This window comes from Mobula hypostoma, chromosome 8 (assembly GCF_963921235.1).
Source record: "Mobula hypostoma chromosome 8, sMobHyp1.1, whole genome shotgun sequence".
NCBI classification, from domain to species: Eukaryota; Metazoa; Chordata; class Chondrichthyes; order Myliobatiformes; family Myliobatidae; genus Mobula; species Mobula hypostoma.
This window is the reverse complement of record NC_086104.1, coordinates 90,567,906-90,588,056: the sequence shown is the minus strand read 5'-3', so window position 1 is coordinate 90,588,056 and position 20,151 is coordinate 90,567,906. Positions and strand designations below refer to the sequence as shown.

Here is a 20,151-nt window from a genome sequence, read left to right as displayed (position 1 = left end):
AACATCTTTAACTACATTCTACAGAGGCGTGGTTGAGAGTGTGCTGACCTTTTGCATCACAACCTGGTACTCCAGCTGCAGTGCTGTCGATAAAAAAAAGCCTTGCAGAGGGTGGTTAGGGGAGCAGAGAAGGTTATTGGGGTCTCCCTACCTTCTGTCCAAGACCTCTTTCAGAGTCAATGCCTCCAGAAGACACGGTACATCATTAAAGACCCCTCACACCCTCTCCATGAACTGTTTGTTCTTTTGCCATCAGGCAAACGTTACAGGAGCATCAAAACTAAAACCACAAGGCTATTAAACAGCTTCCTCCTACAGGCAGTCAGACTGCTAAATAGCTGCTCCACCTGACTCTGCTTTGGACACTTTTAACTTGCACTGGACACTTATAACTCATTTTAACTGACATGTGGCTATTGTGTTCTACTGTTTATTGTTATGTTTATTACTTAGCATTTGTTATATTATGATTGCACTGCCCCTGAGAAACGCTGACTCATTCTGCCCTGCAGAGCTGATGACAATAAAGTTTTTTGAATCTTGAATCTTTGAATCTGCATTACCTAGCACTAGATCTGGTATGGCATTCCCCCTAGTCGGCCTGTCCACATACTGTGACAGGAATCCGTCCTGGACACACTTAACAAACTCTGCCCCATCTAAACTCTTGGAACTAATCAGCTGCCAATCAATATTAGGGAAGTTAAAGTCACCCATGATAACAACCCTGTTATTTTTGCACCTTCACAAAATCTGCCTCCCAATCTGCTCCTCTGTATCTCTGCTGCTACCAGGGGGCCTATAGAATACCCCCAATAGAGTAACTGCGCCCTTCCTGTTCCTGACTTCCACCCATACTGACTCAAAAGAGGATCCTGCTACATTACCCACCCTTTCTGTAGCTGTAATAGTATCCTTGACCAGTAATGCCACCCCTCCTCCCCTTTTTCCGCCCTCTCTATTCCTTTTAAAGCACTGAAATCCAGGAATATTGAGAATCCATTCCTGCCCTGGTGCCAGCCAAGTCTCTGTAATGGCCACTACATCATAATTCCATGTATGTATCCAAGCTCTCAGTTCATCACCTTTGTTCCTGATGCTTCTTGCATTGAGGTACACACACTTCAGCCCCTCTACCTTACTGTCTTTACATCGTTTATTCTGCTTCTCTTTCCTCAAAGCCTCCCTATGTTAGATCTGGCTTTACACCATGCACTTCTTTCACTGCTCTATCGCTCTGGGTCCCATCCCCCTTGCAAATTAGTTTAAACCCTCCGGAACCATGCTAGCAAACCTACCTGCAAGGATATTGCTCCCCTTTGAGTTCAGGTGCAACCCATCCAATCTGTACAGGTCCCACCTTCCCCAGAAGAGATCCCAATGATCCAAAAATCTAAAACCCAGCTCCCTGCACCAACTCCTCAGCCACGCATTCAACTGCCATCTCCTCCAATTCTTACCATCACTGTCACGTAGCACTGGCAGCAATCCTGAGAACGCCACCCTTGAGGTCCTGTTCTTCAGCCTTCTGCCTAGTTCCCGAAACACACTTCAGGACCTCATCCCTCTTCCTGCCTATGTCATTGGTCCCTACATGTATCACGACTTCTGGTTGCTTTCCCTCTCGTACCAGGATGTTGTGCACCCAGTCAGAGACATCCCGGACCCTGGCACCCGGGAGGCAACAAACCATGCGGATGTCCTTCTCATGTCCACAAAATCTCCTGTCTGCTTCCCTGACTATAGAGTCTCCAATGACGACAGCTCTCCTCTTCTCCGTCCCACCTTTCTGCACCACTGGGTCAGACAGTGCCGGAGGCCCTGCCACCGTGGCTCACACCTGGTCGGTCGTCCCCGCCAACAGTATCCAGGACGGTAAACTTATTATTCAGGGGAATGGCTACACGGGTGCTCTGCACTACCTGTCTGCTCACCTTCGCTTTCCACCCTCTGACTGTCACCCAATGACCTGCTTCCGACAGCCTAGGTGTGACTACCTCCCTGTAGCTCTCATCTATGACTGCCTCATTCTCCCTCATGAGTCGAAGGTCATCCAGCTGCTGCTCCAGATTCCTTACATGGTCTTCCAGATCGCCCAGCCATATGCACCTTATCCAGAATCTCTCTGTATTTAGCAGCATTCATCTTCCCATATATCCTAACCAGATTTACAATCCCTGCTACTGAAAAGCATCACTATAGCATGATGCTACCTCCACCATACTTTACAGTAGAGATGGTGTTTCCTGACTGATGCGCGGTATTAGATTTAGTATGCTACACATACTGCTTAGTGTTGAGGCCAAAAAGTTCCACTTCAGTCTCACCAGACCACAAGACCTTCCACATCTTTTCAGTATCTTCTAAATGACACTTTGCAAAGTCTTTACATGCAAGGATATGCCTTTTAGCCACCGCTTTTTTCTTGCCACTCTCCCATAAATGCCCTTTTCGTACAAGGCCCTAGAGATTGTGGAGCCATGAACTTCATCTCCAGTTTCAGGCACCAACTTCTGTAGTGCACTCAGAGTGATTGTTGGCATCACAGTAGACTGTCTTCTCCAAAGAAGTACTATTCTACCCTGGCGATTAAGTTTAGAGGGGCGGCCTAACTTACACAGTAGTTTCATATTTTTTCCAATCTTTCACAATGGACTGCAGTGAGCTCTGAGATTTATTTAGTGACTTTGAGATGGTCTTATACCCTTACCCTGATTTGTGCTTCTCTATTATCATTTCCCTGACTTGTCTTGAATGCTCTTGTCTTCATTTTACTTTGGCCTGATGAAAATCTACTATACTTATGTACCTTACAGAGAGAAGGTGTATTTATTCTTATTGAATTCATTGAAAACAGGTGATCCTCCAATTTTTTACATCAACAAATTGGGTGAGTTAACAAGGTAATATACAGTATTTCACCTGAGGAAAGTTAGTGTAGTAAGTACAAAGGGGATGAATACTTCTTCAGCCTCACAATTTTGGTTTCTAATTTTTAATAATTTGTTGACAGGATTTGGAATTTTTCTTCAACATGATGCACAGTGTTTTATTGATTAGCTCAAAAAATGTACTCAATAAATTTTAAATTTAGAAACTGAGTCCCTAAAACATGAAAATAGTTGTGGGGGCTGAATTCTTTTTCAAGGCACTGTGCACAGTATACTGTTTAATGCAACTACTATACAGACATCCATAGCATATTAAATTTTAAATTGTCCCATTCAGGCCTAAAGATTTAATCGCTGTGAAAGATTTCTTACTCTTGTGGGATAATGTCTTTCCTGACAAGGGGGTCACTCTGCATGGCAGGTGAGACTTGTGGCTGTGAAACAATCTCAGATTCTAGCACCTCCTCTGTGGTGGTTGTAGGAGTTCTCAGTGTGTTTTGTTTACTTTTTATTGTTAGCACGATTTGTTCTTTTTTTTGCACATTTAGTTTTTGACAGTTTTTTTTAAATGGTTTCTATTGGGTTTCTTTGTTTTGTGGCTGCCTAGAAGACAACAAATCTCAAGGTATATAATATACATAGTCTGATAATGTATGTGCAGTGCTGTGCAAAAGTAGGCACATATATCTAGGGTGCCTTAGACTTTTGCACAGCTCTGTATATTAGTTCAGATAGGAAGGTGGTTGGGAAACAGAATTAAGAGTACACTCAGACCCCACATAGTGCTGATTCATTGTAATGTAGTTATTCAATCCTTTATTGAAATTTTTTTAATGACAAAAACTCATTCTAAACAACACTCAAAACTTCTCAAAAGTGGTCACCATTACAGTATACATTCAATCAGCTTTACATACTCTCTGAGCCACTCACAGCCAATCATGTATTAGTTCATGCTTTGCCTCCCCTGCATGTGTAAATGTTCTTGCTGCCTTGCCAATTTATTCCATTTTATTTCACCCATAATGTCTAGAAAATGGCCTGCAACTTCCAGTGAGGGTAGTATATCTAAGATGTCTAGGAAAAGCATTAGCATGGATGTGAAACTGCAAATGATACGGCATAATGAGAATGGCAATGTTAAAGAGTTACTACATTTTCATGGTGGGTGCCTTAGTAATGAAGAGCTTAGAGAAACGGCTGAGTAATGCATCCTGGGTGAACCTGATGCACAAATGGAGAAGAAGAAACACCAGCAAAAACCTCACTGCAAAATTCCTCAGCACTAGCATCACCACGATCACACAAATCAGGAAACAGTTCATTGAGAGTGACCTGACTGGGAGCGAAGCAGTAAGGCAAAGGGAGGTGTTCTTGACATGATATCCTGCTACCAGGAACTGCTTCATGAGAGGAAACTTAAGAAAAAGCCGTCAAATCTCAACGCCTATTTGAAGAAGTCAAAGTTAAGAGGAGGACCCACAGTTAAGACTCCTCTAAGATATAACCACCACCCGTTTCCCTCTGCTGCTGCAATGTGTTACTGCTCCACTGATGTACAGGCGCACGTGTACATTTATGTAATGTTATAATGACCCCGCATAGAGCTCCACCTCTGAGGAATGCATCCTCAGCATTAAGTGAGGTCTGAGTGTACTTAGCTTTATATTAGCTGAATAGTAGTAAATGTTATTTGGTAACTGAAAGACATAATATACAGTACTGTGCAAAAGTCTTAGATTTCTGATGGCTCTGGGTCTGTACTCGCTGGAATATAGAAGAATTGAGGCGGATATCATTGAAGCTTGTCAAATATTGAACAAAGACGAGAAAATCTGCAGATGTTGGAAATCCAAGCAACACACACAAAATGCTTGAGGAACTCAGTAGGCCAGGCAGCATCTAGGAAAAGAATAAACAGTCTACATTTTGGGCCAAGACCCTTTATCAGGACTAGAAAAAGTTGAGAAGTTAGAGCAAGAAGTTGGGGGTGGGGAGGAAGAAGTACAAGGTGGTAAGTGATGGGTGAAACCAGGAGAGGGGGAGGGGTGAAGTGAAGAGCTAAGAGGTTGATAGGTGAAAGAGGTAAAGGGGTGGAGAAAGTGGAATCTGATGGGACAGGTCTGAAGACCGTGGAAGAAAGGGAAGAGGAAGCACCAGAGGGAGGTGATGGGCAAGTAAGGAGATCAGGTGAGAGGGGGAAATGGGAATGGTGAAGGAGAAGGGGCAATTACTGGAAGTTCAAGAAATCAATGTTCATTCCATTGGGTTGGAGGCTATCCAGATGGAATACAAGGTATTTCTCCTCCAACTTGAACGTGACTTCATTGCGGCAGTAGAGGCGGCCATGGACTGACATGTCATATAGTGGACCTTAGTTTGGCCACTTGTTCTGGAAACCGTTGAATGTTTAATTCTGTTGTTAATGGAAACAAATATCAAAGGATTTATCGGCAATATTCGTTTTACACCTGGAAAGAACAGTTTTCAAGAAACTCGTTGTGATACTTAACCTCCTATTGCTACCATCTCAGTAATAAGATACCAGCAATATCTGCCATACTCTTGAATCTAAGTATCCTATTTTTGAGCCATATAACCATATAACAATTACAGCATGGAAACAGGCCATCTCGGCCCTTCTAGTCCGAGCCAAGTGTAGTAATTGAAAATGTTGGAAAATAACTTCAGGTAAAAATAATCTCTTGCGTTTGGTGCTATCGCCATATTATTAGAATGTACAAAACAAGAGTAGTAGTCCAGTTGGCTACTCAAAATGTGCTTTGCCATTTAGTAAGCTCATGGCTGATCCAAACATGGGCATAACACTAGTTTCCCATTCTCTCCCCATACCCTTTGTCTCCCTTGCAATTTAAATGGCTGTCAATCATTGCAATGAATCTGCCTCGACAGCTGTTTGGGATAGAAAATTACAAAGATTCAGTTCTTTGAGACAAAAAAAATCTCTCATCTCTGGCTGAAATGGCATATACCTTAATCAAAAACTATACCCCTTTACTTCAAGATAGCCCTTCTAGGGAAGCATCCACTCCACATCCATTCCATAGAGTTGTTTCAATAAGATCACCTCTCATTCTTCTTTACCTAGTTGAGTGTAGTAGACTCAACATTTCATCCGTCAAATCTTTATCCCAACAATCAACCCAGTGGCCCTCCTTATAAAAGCACATTCCTCCTCCAGTTGTGGGCTTATCTATGGCCTTTAAAATTGCATCAAAACTTATCTGCTTTGTTGCATAACTGTTGCAGTTAATCCAATGTTTTGTTACCCGCCTTAATTATTTGCTAAGCTTCTTGCTTTTTTAATCTTTCTATACGAGGACCCCAAAATCCCTTTGTACTGCTACATTTTGTGGTCTCACTCTGTTTAATTAATAACATACAATTAAGTTGAACAGTAAAATGAATGTTTGACTTTTAGAAACAAAATATCCTTTCAATGATAATTTAGGTTTCAGAGTTTCACGGGTCATATAGCCCAGACTGTCACCCCAATAATCCCATAATGCGCCTTCATGAGTGACGTGCATGCACGCTATAAAATTTTATATGTCACCTGTGTAAATTTCAGAAGAATTAACATTCTCGAGAAAGTGTTTGCAGTGGAAAACTTAACCACACAGAGAGAGTGAAGGAAATATTACAGAGATGGACTTGTTCGAGTCAGTGCTTTGGAAGATTAGGATTGAATGGGGGAGCTGATGTCTAGGAGACCTTCCTTTGGGCCATCTCAGAAAATATATTTGTGCTTCAGATAGAAATGAGAACCAGTAGTGCTGTCAGTGAGTCAGACAGGACCTGGAAAACTAAAATGTTTTACTTCAGCATTCACAAGTCATTTGCTGCAAGAGATTTGGGTGGCATATTTAAGAGATCTAATAGGCATGCTTCAATATTCTCTGCACTTCATCCCCCCTCAAATCAATGTGTTTAATATGTGTTGGTGTGCGGACCCACAGATGCCCCATTCTCATTGTACTAAAATAGAGTTCTTTAAGCCTGTCATCAGATTTCTGAATGATCCACAAAACCATGAACATTACTTCATTATTCCTTTCTTTTGTACTATTTATTTATTTTGTAGTTTATAGTTATTTTGTCTTTGCATTGCACTGCTGCTGCAAAATAAATTTCCCGTCTTATAAGACAGTGATAATAAACCTGTTGGATTCTGAAATACTTCCCATGGTAACATAGGCTTCTGTTGTGTGGAGATATACATCTCTTTTAAACAATTTGGAATGTTTTCTGTACATTAAAAGCACTCATATTAGTTATTTATATATTTATAGCTATAAGCTATCTGTTATTACTGTCACCAGTAATAAGCTGATTGTCTTTACTAGGTCTCTGTGATATCAACGAGAGTTCCACAGCTATGGATGACCGCTGCAAGTCTCCCACATCAGGTAAGTCTATCTTATGATTTTGTTATGGGAGGGGTGGTGGGGGTGAATTGTTGATTAATTTAAGATGGGTACTTATTATATGTTGTGCATGTGAAGAGCATGATTATAACAATCTAACGTCTGTTATAAAGTCCAGTAAAAGAATGAGCTATAGATCTTGTAACTTAACATTTTCCAGTGTGAAAATATGCATAATTAATATGTGGTGGTAAATCGGTTTTCTAATTCATATTAAGTTATTGAATTTATGATAGTTTTTCATTAAAGGAAAGCGAAAGCTGTCTGACCATTTTATAGCAGTGCATTTCTGAAATACTGGGTTCTGTGATTCAAATTTGTGCCCTGTATGATCAAGACACCAGTGATAGTTTAAACATCCTTACAAAACCTGACCAAATACTGGTGAGGTGCTGCAACAGCCCATTGGCTGAGCCGCATTATCATATCACTATTGTTAATGCTGTAGGCCAGTGTCATCAAATAATGCTGAAAGTTGATAACAAAATGATTTGAAATGTGAACATTTCTGTGTGTGATTAAAATAAACATTTACAGAGCATATTGTATTGTAGGTGTTTTTGCTTATTAACAATGCCAATAACAAATTTGTGCAAGTGGGGGATTTGAGGCAGTGCATCACTCAGAGATGCAATAAATTTGGCATATGCACTTCCTGCTTCACAAATTCATTAATATGCCATTATCATGCAAAATTCTTTGCAACAAAATTGTTTAAATGCTGCTTCAGATTCAAGTTATTTTATCATTTTTGTTTGATCTACACTTGATAAAGCTTTTGGTTAAATTGAATAGTGCTGGAAAACGAGAAGGGATCAGAACAGGCAGAGAATGTGTGCTGCAGCCTAATTGATCCAATTTCAGAGATGTGCTGTTAACAATTATAATATTACTGACCTTGAACATATCAATGGAATACTTTTTGTGTGTGGCTAGCACCAATTTAAGACAGTGCACCCTGATTAAGGTCTGGTTTTCTTGGCTGTAACCACTAACAAAACAGTAATACAGGTTGGAGGAGCTTACATAAAGACTTAGCTATTCACAGGATGAGTGGTTGCCCCGGTTTTTTTCATTATGGTTCTGGAGGCCTTGTCCAGTGTGTTAGTCAAACAGCTTTCTTTGGCATGGTTGATGTTGAGCTGCTTGAGAATCGTTAGAATTGTGCTTATCAGGTAAATGGAAGGTAAGCCATCACACTCCTAAAGTACCTTGTAGGTAGTGTCAAGACCTTGGCAATACCAGTCAATTCATTTATCAAAGACCATTCAACATCAAACTTGCTTTTGCAATGCCAGTAATTTTCTGGCTTTGGTTATATCGATGTTCCTTTATCTAAGATCTTGAAAATATTCAAATTGTGATCATCAAAATATTTAGCAGGTGTCTCCTTATGTCATTGGGAGCTATATAGAACTCAGATTCCCATACTTGGTTCTGCCTATTGATCTGTAGCATTGGAGGAAGTCCATCTTGTTGTGATCCTTGATTACTTCCCTAAGACTTCAGTGTGTTACAAGTTGAAAAATGTTGATGTCTGTAGAACAGCTTAGAAAGAATGAATGCCATGAATATAGTAACTGTTGCTGACTTTGCAGGTGGTACAATAGTTTTGAGCTTGTTCTGTGATGCATCACTGTGAAGACCTTGGAGAAGGAAGAAACCCCTCAAGCAATGTTCTTCCTTGCATTGATGGAGGTTAATAGCTTCTAGAAAATCCAGTTTTCTTAAAGCATTGATTGATAAGTCTTTGCATCATTCCTATTTCTAGCTGCATCTTGCAAAAGGCAAAACTTCAACTTCAGCCACACCAGTCTTTTCAATTCCTTTGTCATCCAGCAATCAGAGACAAGTTAATCTACACCAAGTCTTGTTCTTCTTGTTACCAATAAGCTGCAAGTATTTGAGGATCCCTATCTTTAATGCAGATAGTGTAAGAGAATAGGCACATTTCTCTGCTGCTAAAAGCCAGACCTTTGTGCGTAGTTAATAAATGAGGCTAGCTAGATCATTTCTGCCATCAAATTGGCATCTTACAAAGGATTGGCATCACAATCTATGAATACTTGAACTGTTTCTTTACCAATCAGATAGCGAGCATAGGTTGTGCTAAAAATATGCAAGAAAAGTCCTTGCAAGTGCACATCCATAGCATTTCGAGCAACTTTAATTTTGTGGCCTGACAATTTTGAAAGTCAGAAAAGCATAGGTAATGATGATAAGATTATTTACACTACTGTTGCTGTAAAGTGGGTGAGTCTTGCTACAGGATTTTATCTTGCCCAAAAGAGCAAAGCAAACAAAGTCTATTTTGTCAACAAATAACAAAGTAAGAATTTGTTTAAAAAGAATATGTGGACTGCAGGTGCAAACAAAACTCATTACTGCAAAAATATCTCCCGGTGTAAGTACAGTGATTCTTATACGCAGGAAAATCCAGTGAGTGGAGGATAGTTGCAATTTATGCTTAAAAATTATTCCCCCTTTTTTCTTGCTGCAGTGCTGATTACATAAATTACATAAACCTTTCTGGCTGGGATAGTGGTGTGACTCTCTTCAGCAGTTATGATATTGTTCTGCTGGATGACTCAGCAGTTTTGACTAATGCTTTCATGTGTCCCATCACTGCCTTATTAAGGCTTATTGAAAAGACTGTAAAATAGAAACTTTGCTGTGACAATTTTCCTTTTATTGTCTTTTTCTACTTTTTAATCAGCAGTTATTTGGATTTGTGGTAAGAGTGTTCAGGTCTGCTTGAATAAAATTCTGAGTTGAAATTGAACTTGCATCCAGCATTTCTGTTGGCAGTTCATCGTACATTCCCTGGATACACTTGAAAGTTGAGAATATTAGATGACCTTAGAGATGTGCAACTCAAGTAGGCAACACTGGATTTGAATAGCTTCAACAGCCTTCATTCTTTGGATCTGATGCATTTTCTGGAAGAAAAAAAAGCAGATTTATTGGGAGATTTATGTTAACAAAAATATTTGGTGGTGTTTGACAAATTGATAAGGGTTACATTTCATTCACAGGTAAGCAGATTCATATGACAGGTATCTTGTGTCTTGATTGGTTATAACCGTTCTTAACAGAATACCCAGCCTATGTTGTATCGCTGGACCTCAATCTGTAAATTGCCATTGGATCAACAGTCTATTCTAAGAAAAGAACTATGTGCTGATATTGGGTGATGACATGATGACCCATTTTTTAATATTGAATCCTCACTGTTGGGGCCAAGCTTTTATCTGGTGTCTGCAGACTCTTAAGTCACCATGAAGATTTAAAGTTTCCTTGTGCACTACTGTAACCTTTGTGCTTTGAACACTGTCTTTATTTTAGGTTTCCATGTGTTTTTAATGTACAATGTCCTGTGTATGCCTGCACTGTACTAACATAAAGGAAAATCTTTCTAATGGGGGAAAAATTCTTGCATTTCCATTTAGTAGAAATTGGTTTGTGGAATAATTGGCAATATTTTGATGTCAGGTGACTGTTTTGAACAAAGCTAGCACTAATAATTGAAATTCTAAATATTTACATTGGTTGGCAATCATTGTGCATAATGCAGGGAGAAAATGGGGAGAGACCCATTTCTGAATTACTCAAGTATATTTCTGAGGAGATGAATTTGTATTTCTCTGGAATGCCCTGGACTCAGCTGCATGAATTAAGTTAATTGTTCAACATACATATTCAAACCTAGACTGTTTAACAAAGACAAAATGTTAATGCCATTTCATTTTTAATTCTGTGTAAATGTATTCCTGTGTAGGTTCTCCCTCTTCATGCAATTCTGAAGATGAACAGAAATTATCTAACTTTATAGAAAGGGGTACAGTATTATGGCACAATATAATTCAGTTTTTTTCCAAATTTGAACTCTCTTTATTTTATTTACATATAAATTATTATACCTTTCTAGTGAAAAACAAAAGCAGAAAATTGTCCAAGATCATAGTATCTGACATAGGTATGATTTAACAATTCCATCTATAACTAATGCCTTTCTCTCTGAAGTACTAACCGAATACAAATAAGTAATCAAAATATCTTACTTGGTGACTTACAAATTCACACTTTATGCTTTTGGGCTGTTTCTCTTTTGTTAGTGCAATGCATGATTGTTAATGAATTAACAATTAATTGATTACTGTTGTATTATATCAGAATTGTATTGAGCGGAAATGAAACACTTGACCAAAAGAGAACCCGTTTGTAATTACTTTTCCTCTCCCTGAATTTGCTTGTGTAATTCATTGTATCAAAATCATTCTGTTAATAGCAATGATAATGCTTTTTTCAAGGATGTATATAAAATAATTGTACCGATTCATTGAAAGACTTGTGGAAATGACATTAGCAAACAAAGAGGCAAATAAATTAGTATATATTCAGCTTTCTTCTTTAATCATGACTTAATTTTTTTTGTTGATTCAGTTATTAGTCATTTCAACAGTGTGATTTCAACACTTTGATACATTCCGCCTGGTGGCTAGACCTAACATACTTGCATTATGAAAAGGTCTCTGGCAGAAATCAGAAAATGTATTGCTTCAGGGTTGTGGGGCTTGTGTTAGTAAATTTTGTTGCATTTTGCAAGACTTCCCACCAGCTGTATGTTTAGTCAAAAGCTGCACCGGGGTACGTGGTAAGAGTGCTCAGACTTGTGATTGTGATATATTCTCGTGGTCTTCTTTGACTTTGCATGCAGAAGGATGAAGCCAGGTATAATCTTTATCTGGTACTATTAGAATGCACAGAATTATTGCAAAACTAGAAACAGGAGTGCCCATTTGGCACCCAATGACTTCTCTGCCATTCAGTTCAGTTCAGTTTCCGTTTATTGTCATTTAGAAATGCTTGCATTAAAAAATGATACAACATTCCTCCAGAATGATCTCACAAGAAAACACAGTACAAACCAAGACTGAACTGACAAAACCACATAATTATAACGTATAGTTACAACAGTGCAAAGCGATACCATAATTTGATAAAGAGCAGACCATGGGCATGGTAAAAAAAAAGTCTCAAAGTCCCAATAGACTCATCATCCCATGTAGGCGGCAGAAGGGAGGAACTCTCCCCGCCATGAATCTCCAAGCGCCGCTAACTCGCCAATGCGGCACCATTGGAAGCACCGGACTGCAGCGAACTCTGAGTCCGTCCGAAAACTTCGAGCCTCCGACCAGCCTCACCGAGCAACAGGCAAAGCCGAGGACTCGGGACCTTCTCCTCCAGAGATTCTGGACCACACAGTAGCAGCAGCAGTGAAGCAGGCATTTCAGGAGTTTCACTAGCTGTTCCTCCATGCTCTCACGTCCATCTCCTTCAAATTCAGTAACGAAAAGGCTGACCTTGTATCTCAGTAACATGCTCCTGCACTAACTCTATAACCCTTAAGTAACAGGATTCCAGAAGTTCAATACTTTCAATGAAGAAATTTTATTGCTGTCATTGTCTTTAATGGCTTGGCCTGTTATTTTAAAACTATGACCCCTGGCTATAGACACCCTAGCCAGGGAAAATATCAGCTCTGCACCTAGCCTGTAAGAATTATGTATTTTTCATTGAGATCACCTCTCATTCCTCACTCTATCTAAACTCAATCTGCTTAATTGTCCTTCATATGACAAACCATGTTGAGCAAGGAATCAATTTGGTGAATTATTGCAGCATTCTTCATGCTATAAGTACATCCATCCTTGGGCATGTAAACCAGACTATACAAAGTTTTCCAGGAGCTTTAGATAATTACAGCAAGAAGCCTTCTCTCATGAACTTGGTTCTTCTATCAATTTAGGTAAATATTTTGATTATACAGCTGTATCTCCATGTTAACATTCAGTAAATTGTATGCAGAGGAGCCAAGAACCATGCTTCTCCGAAAGGAGTTTTTGGTCCTTTTGATGGGAGATGCCAGTGTTCAGTATTCTGCGATTGCTTGGGAAAGTACTGCAAAGATGGGAAGGAGTGTTAGTAAAGATGAAAGAGTGCAGTGGAGAGTTTTGAGAGGAATGGTCTCTTCAGAAAGAGGAGGGAAAGATATGTCAGAGGAAGACATTCCATGAAAGTGGTAGAAGTTAAGCATTCAGTGAGGGGGTTGGCAAGAGGTTGCAGAAGTGGTGGAAAAAGTAGTGTGGAAACAGGGAAAGGCGTACTGAGAGCCATGTCTCCAAAATGAAGGGGATGCCATACTTGAGGAAGAGGGAAGGTATTTTAGAGGTCTATGTGTGGAAAATGTTATTGTGAGAAAAGATAAGATGGAGACTGAGAAACTGGTAAAATGGAATGCTTACAGAAATCAATGTTGTCAAGGTTGCTCTGTTATCTTTTAATGGTTATTGGTCACTAACCTATCCTCTGGGATAGAGAAAGAAAAGTCAAGAAGGGGAAGGGAAAAGTGAAATTAACAAGAAAGGCAATGAAATCTTTGACTTCTCGATAGGAGTTGGAAGCAGCATTGATATAGTCAGTAATGTATTGGAACAACTGGTGAGGTTAGGGGCCGAAGTAGGACATCAAAGCAAGGACTTATGCACATCATTCCATAAAGAAGCAGGCATAGCTTGAGCTCAGTAGCTGGATCTTTAATTGAGAAATGAGTTTGATCAAATGAAAGAGGAGGACTGTTCAGCTCTTTGAGGAAGAAGTGAGAGACACTCAGGCCATGGAAGTATAGATTCATATTCATTTATCATGTACATCAAAGGATACAGTGAAATGTGTCATTTGTGTTAACAACCAACACAACCTACGGAAGTGCAGAGGGCAGCCTGCAAGTATCACCTCACATTCTGGTGCCAACACAGCATGCCCACAATGTTCAGCTGAACAACAAAATCAACAGCAACAATAACAGCAAAGTAGACACCTTTTTTCCATTCCTCCCACCTACACACTCACAAATACAGACAGTCCTTTAACCCCAGGATAGGCTGCCTCCTGGCCTCCAGCCTACAGTGGAGTCACAGATGCAAAAATTGGGCCTTTGATCTCCCCAGTACACTCACAGCTGCCCAGACCCAGGGCTTCAGCCGTCAGGCCTTGAGTACCATACTTGCTAACTTCAGTCTTTGACTTTCAGGCTTCTCTCTTCAGTATTGACCTCAGGACCTGCCAATGACAGGGCCCCGAACTCTGGGCCTCGTGCCTCTTCTCTGCATGGACCTATTATCCCATGACATGCTGACCTGGAAGGGCCACCATCCTTTGTCCTTCATTACACGTCCACGTAGCTGGCCTTCGAGCATGGAGCAGAAGCCTAGACTCCAGCCTGACCTCTAACTCCATCACATCCTTATTCCTAAACCTTAACCTCTCCCCTGACTTCCCTCTCTGCCCCCAAAACTATCCCCATGAACCTAATAAAACAACTAAATTTAAGTCATGATTTCAGCACCATCTTGTCCAGAAGGGATTGGGTTGGTGAAAATCTGCTGTTGAGGCCATGAAATTGGAATCTCTCAAAATAGTGGACTGCAACAGATCTGTCAGATATAGTGTCAAGAGACTGAATGAGATTAAGAAGAGAGACAAGAAGAAATGGGTTCTGTTTACCTGAAGGAAGCCAAAACAATGGGATCACAAGACTGTCCTGCTTGGGGATCTTAGGGAGGAGGGAGAAGCAAGATGAGGCTGGAGGCTGTGGAAGGAAAATCTCTGGAGAAGTTAGATTAATGAAACCATTATGGTGCTGGAGTCGTGGTCCAGTGTGAAAATATGCAGGGGTCTCAGAGAGCTAGACGTCAGCCTCTTCAAGGTAGAGAACTATTCTCTCATAACAACCTCAAGTTCTAATGGATTTATTAAATATAATTTCCTTTCATGCAGTATATCCATGTTGACTACCCAACTTTATTGCTATTTTCCAAGGAACCTTTCACCACCTTGTTAATACTGAATTCTGTGACTGATCAGCAGGTCTATAGTTTCCGCTATTTTTCTTTTTTTTTCTCTCTTTCTCTCTAGTTTGCATTTTGAATTTTCCAAACTGTAGGTGATTTAATCTCTGCAATTTGTAAAGATGATGGTCAAGTGTATCCACCATGTCCATACCCACTTATTTCAGAGCTCTTTTGAGCTTCCCATTTAATTTTCACAAATTATAGAAGGATTTCTGTATCTTGAAGACAAACACACAATAATTGTAATTTCACGTCTCAGTCTGTAAAGGACCCATATAACTTGTAGCTAATCTTTTCCTTTTTACTCATCTTTAGAAATTTTTATTCTGTTGTTATTTACTTCATTAGTTTGCTCTATTTCTTTACCTTTTCTGTTCAGTACCTTGATCTTATTTTGCAAAATTCTGATTTTTTTCTCAATCCTGGGCTTTGTTTCTGTGTTGGCAAAATTTGTTAGCATTTTTTTTTGATCTAATGACAGTCATAAGAAATAAAATTGGTTAAGTTTGCAGAATAGGAATGGTGTGGACTGAAAGATCCTGAGAGGCAACTTCAGGTTCCATCACAGCAGCTCGTGTATTTGAATTGTAAAGTCTGGAAATTAACAGCTACACTTTAAAACTACTAGATGTCTTAAATCCTTTATCTCTTTCACAAATGCCCTATAGGAGGAGTTGTGTGCTGCCCCTGCCCAAAATTGCCAAAATATATACATCCTAGATCAAACAGTGTGATTGGGTCTTAACTGCCCTGTGAAGTGACCCTTCAAACTGCCACATCAAAACAAAGTAGGAACAAAACAGAATAAACCACATGACATTAACCTTCGAGCCCTCCATTGATCAGGGTCACCATGGATGTTGCGTTCTAGCTGTCTATGATCAATTGATATGCAAACCACGCCAGTGCAATCTGCAGCCTGCATGCAGTAGGCTTTAAGACCATAAGACATAGGAGCAGAATTGGCCATTCAGCTCATCAAGCCTGCTCACCATTCAAACATGGCTGATCCTGGATCCAACTCAACCCCATACACCTGCCTTCTGACCATGTCCTTTGATGTTCTGACCAATCAGGAAACAATTAACTTATGCCTTAAATATGCTCATAGTCTTGGCCTCCACCACAGTCTGTGGCAGAGCATTCCACAGATTTACTACTCTCTGGCTTTAAAAAAAACTCCTCCTTAACTCTGTTCTAAAGAGTCATCCCCTCAATTTTGAGGCTGTGCCTTCTAGTTCTGGAGACCCCCACCATAGGAAACGTCCTTTCAACATTCGGTAGGTTTCAATGAGATTCCCCTGCATTCTTTTAAATTCCAGTCAATACAGGCCCAAAGCTGCCAAACACATCATATGTTAACCCCTTCATTCCTGGAATCATCCTTGTGAACTTCCTTTGGACTCTCTCCAATGGCAACACAACCTTTCTGAGATATGGGGCCCAAAACTGTTGGCAATACTCCAAGTAAAACAGGCTTCCCCTCTCCACACAGCTGATGAATCCAAAGAAGCAGCAGAGATCAATACAGTTTGGCACCAGTGACGTTGCAGGAGTCAGCGTTGAACTCAATGTAGGACTGCCTTGGGGACTCCAAATTTTCCTTGGGGTTTACACCTGAATCCTTCCCCATGAGTGGATATAGCTGCATGCAGTGGAGTTTTGAGATCAGAGTTAGATGAGCTGCCAACCACAGCCGTCAACCCCCTTCTGCACTAAGTGACAAGTTTTAAGGGGCTAGTAACCCACCTTTATTCCTTCTTCTGTCAGTAGAAGTGGTTCCACTGGGCCTAGTAACTAAGCCACATGTGAAGGTCAGAGGTTAGACTTGGTTATCAGAGGCTATTTGAGATGCATGCTAGTGGGGGCTTTTAATAGGTAGTGGGAGCTTATCCCCTTTCACCCCCCCCCCAGCTGCGACAACCTTAAGGAACAATTTACCAAGGTGACATTAAACAAGTTACTGGCATTGGATGTGAGCTCCAACTCAATCAACCATTCAAAGTCTTCTATGGACTTTTGCATCCGTTTGGAGAGTTGTCTCACATGCTACGCAATCAAGCAGTCATACTTATAAAATTATACCTTTTGGCTAGCATCCCAGATTCTTGTTCATGTTGCTTGGTTTTGTCTCATCAAAGAGAGCAATGCAGGTTTTACTTTTGTAGGTTAACTTCATTGATTATCACCAAGAATGGGAATTTTTAACTCTTTTAACGTTTTGAGTCATACCCCTGCATCAGGGCGTAGAGTGGTAAAATGGCCAGTATGAAGTGGAGAAGGGGAGTGATGAAACAGGAGTTGGAGGTGATTTGTGGATGAGGGAGTGGTACATGACCACTGCAGGTTGTGCCAGTTAGGAAGGGGCAAGGAGTGGAGGTGAGCAATGGTGGAAATGGAGGCAGGTAAGCAAAAAAAAAAGAGGTAGATGGAGAGAGTTCTTTCTCCCCTCCAGATTGTTCATCCGGATTCCAGCACCTGCAGTTTCTTGCATCTCCAAGAGTAGCTTAGTAGTGTCAACATTTGACTGAACCTGTGAAGCCTTGAGCAATTGTGCATTTAAGTGGTCATATCAATGATGGGCAAACCCCGACCCTAACATCCAGTTTCTTTTCCCTCTTCAACCCATTTCCCTTTATCACCCACACACACCCCACTATCTGTCCACCGCATCTCCCTCATTTGGTTCCATGCCAGTCCTTTCATATCAATGTTGACCATCCGCAGCCCTTTGATACCTGCACCTACCATCTCCTAGTTATTACCACCCTCTCCACTCCCCCCCCAACCAATCACCCCTCCTTGCCCTGAATCCATCTGTTGCTTGCCAGTTCTTGCCCATCACCTTTTTATTCTGGTGGTTAAGTCAGATGAAGACTTTTGACCTGAAACATCAACTATTCATTTTCCTCCATAGATGCTAATCTGTTGAGTTCCTCCAGTACTTTCCTTTTTTTTTTGACACTGATGATCAGTTTTGTTAGGGCTGTTCATCCAGATCTCTTTACACTTTTTAAGTAGATATGAACAAAGTAGCTGAATACCAGAGGAGGGATGATGTGACTCAAGGGAGCATTTGACTGTATTATTAAGAAACTTTTGCAAATTTGAAGTCAATGCAATTCAAGGAGAATCTTGTCTATCAGTCATTCTTAGCTTCAGAACATTCCTTTAAAGGATCCAGGGCAGCAGCTCAATGTTAACCATATTCAACTTCTTTATCAACAACTTTTCTTCCAATGTAAACACAGAAGCTGGGTAATCAGTGAATCTTTTTGTTCAGTTCCATTTGCAACTGCAGATAATGAAGTTCCTTGCTGCGGAACAGTAAGTTGTGGATCACATTAAAATCAGTGGCAAGTGTGATTCAATCCGCACAAGTGGTGGCTATTTTGTTGTGATCAAACCTCCCACAATTAACATCCTAACAACTTTAGCCACATAAATACTTCTGTACAAGAATGGTCAGAAACAATATTCTGCAGTGACTGTACTTGGAAACTCCTTTGCATTATCAATATTGCGAATGTCAAAAGTATGATAGCATATCAATTTCCTGGATGAGTACAGCAAAAAATGTCAAGAAACTGCAATCCTGATCAAAGTAGCCACTTACTCGATGCACAGCCCTCAATCCAAAGCATTCACTCCCTTTGCTATTGCTGATTCATGACATTAGTGTGGATCATCTACGGAATGTAGTACAGCAACTCACCAAGGTTACTGCAAGATGTCTCTGCTTACAATGGTTGCAGCAGAAAATTTCATAAACAACAGGAACATGGGAATGTCAGCAGCTGCTAGTACTCTTCCAAGTAACAAACCATCCTGACTGAAAAATATGTTCGAAGTTATTAACGTCTCTCCATACGGTGGATAAGGATATCATGTGGAATGAAGCAGGCCTTACACATTGCACCTGGGCAAGGGCTGCTTCTTCACAGGGTCCTGGAGAGTTTTTCCCCCTGGAGGAAGTAAATTGAGGAATTGACTGGGAGAAAGCAGGCAAATTGCAAGTAGAGGAGAAAAGGAAGGGGGAAGAATCATAAAATAACAGACTCAGGGAGGAGAACTGGCAGAAGCATGAAGGGGGTAGGTTTGCCAAGATCCTGCAGCATACCAGAAAGCTGATTACATGAAAAACAAATCCAATTTCTCCATCCATGGAGGCTTAATAAGTTGAACATCTCACTTGGTTTCCAGGAAACTCTTTTGGACATGCAAGCAAATTTCATGGAAAACAACAGTACAATACTTTGAAGTAAATATGGGATGAAACCATTGCCTCTAATAAGTACAGTGGCATGCAAAAGTTTGGGCACCCCAATCAAAATTTCTGTTACTGTGAATAGTCAAGTGAGTAGAAGATGAACTGATCTCCAAAAGTCATAAAGTTAAAGATGAAACATTCTTTTCAACATTTTAAGCAAGATTAGTATATTATTTTTGTTTTGTACAATTTTAGAGTGATAAAAAGGAAAGGAGCACCATGCAAAAGTTTGGGCACCCCAAGAGATTTGAGCTCTCAGATAACTTTTACCAAGGTCTCAGACCATATTTAGCTTGTTCACAATCATCGTTAGGAAAGGCCAGGTGATGCAAACTTCAAAGCTTTATAAATACCCTGACTCCTCAAACCTTGTCCCAACAATCAGCAGCCATGGGCTCCTCTAAGCAGCTGCCTAGCACTCTGAAAATTAAAATAAATGATGCCCACAAAGCAGGAGAAGGCTGTAAGAAGATAGCAAAGCATTTTCAGGTAGCCATTTCCTCAGTTCGTAATGTAATTAAGAAATGGCAGTTAACAGGAACAGTGGAGGTTCAAGTTGAGGTCTGGAAGACCAGGAAAACTTTCCGAGAGAACTGCTCGTAGTATTGCTTGAAAGGCAAATCAAAGCC

At 40.4% G+C, this 20,151-nt stretch overlaps 1 protein-coding gene across 4 annotated transcripts in view; it reads left to right on the top strand.

Moving 5' to 3' along the window:
• LOC134350717 (syntaxin-binding protein 5) overlaps positions 1-20,151 on the top strand; it is a 238,902-nt gene that overhangs the window by 153,857 nt on the left and 64,894 nt on the right. For 2 of the 4 annotated variants that reach the window (XM_063056321.1, XM_063056322.1), the window contains 3 exons: positions 7,259-7,321; positions 11,118-11,177; positions 11,268-11,315. In XM_063056321.1, coding sequence (XP_062912391.1) covers positions 7,259-7,321; positions 11,118-11,177; positions 11,268-11,315 — 171 coding nt within the window. The remainder of the gene's footprint in view (positions 1-7,258; positions 7,322-11,117; positions 11,178-11,267; positions 11,316-20,151) is intronic. The other 2 variants (XM_063056323.1, XM_063056324.1) reach the window with 1 other exon arrangement.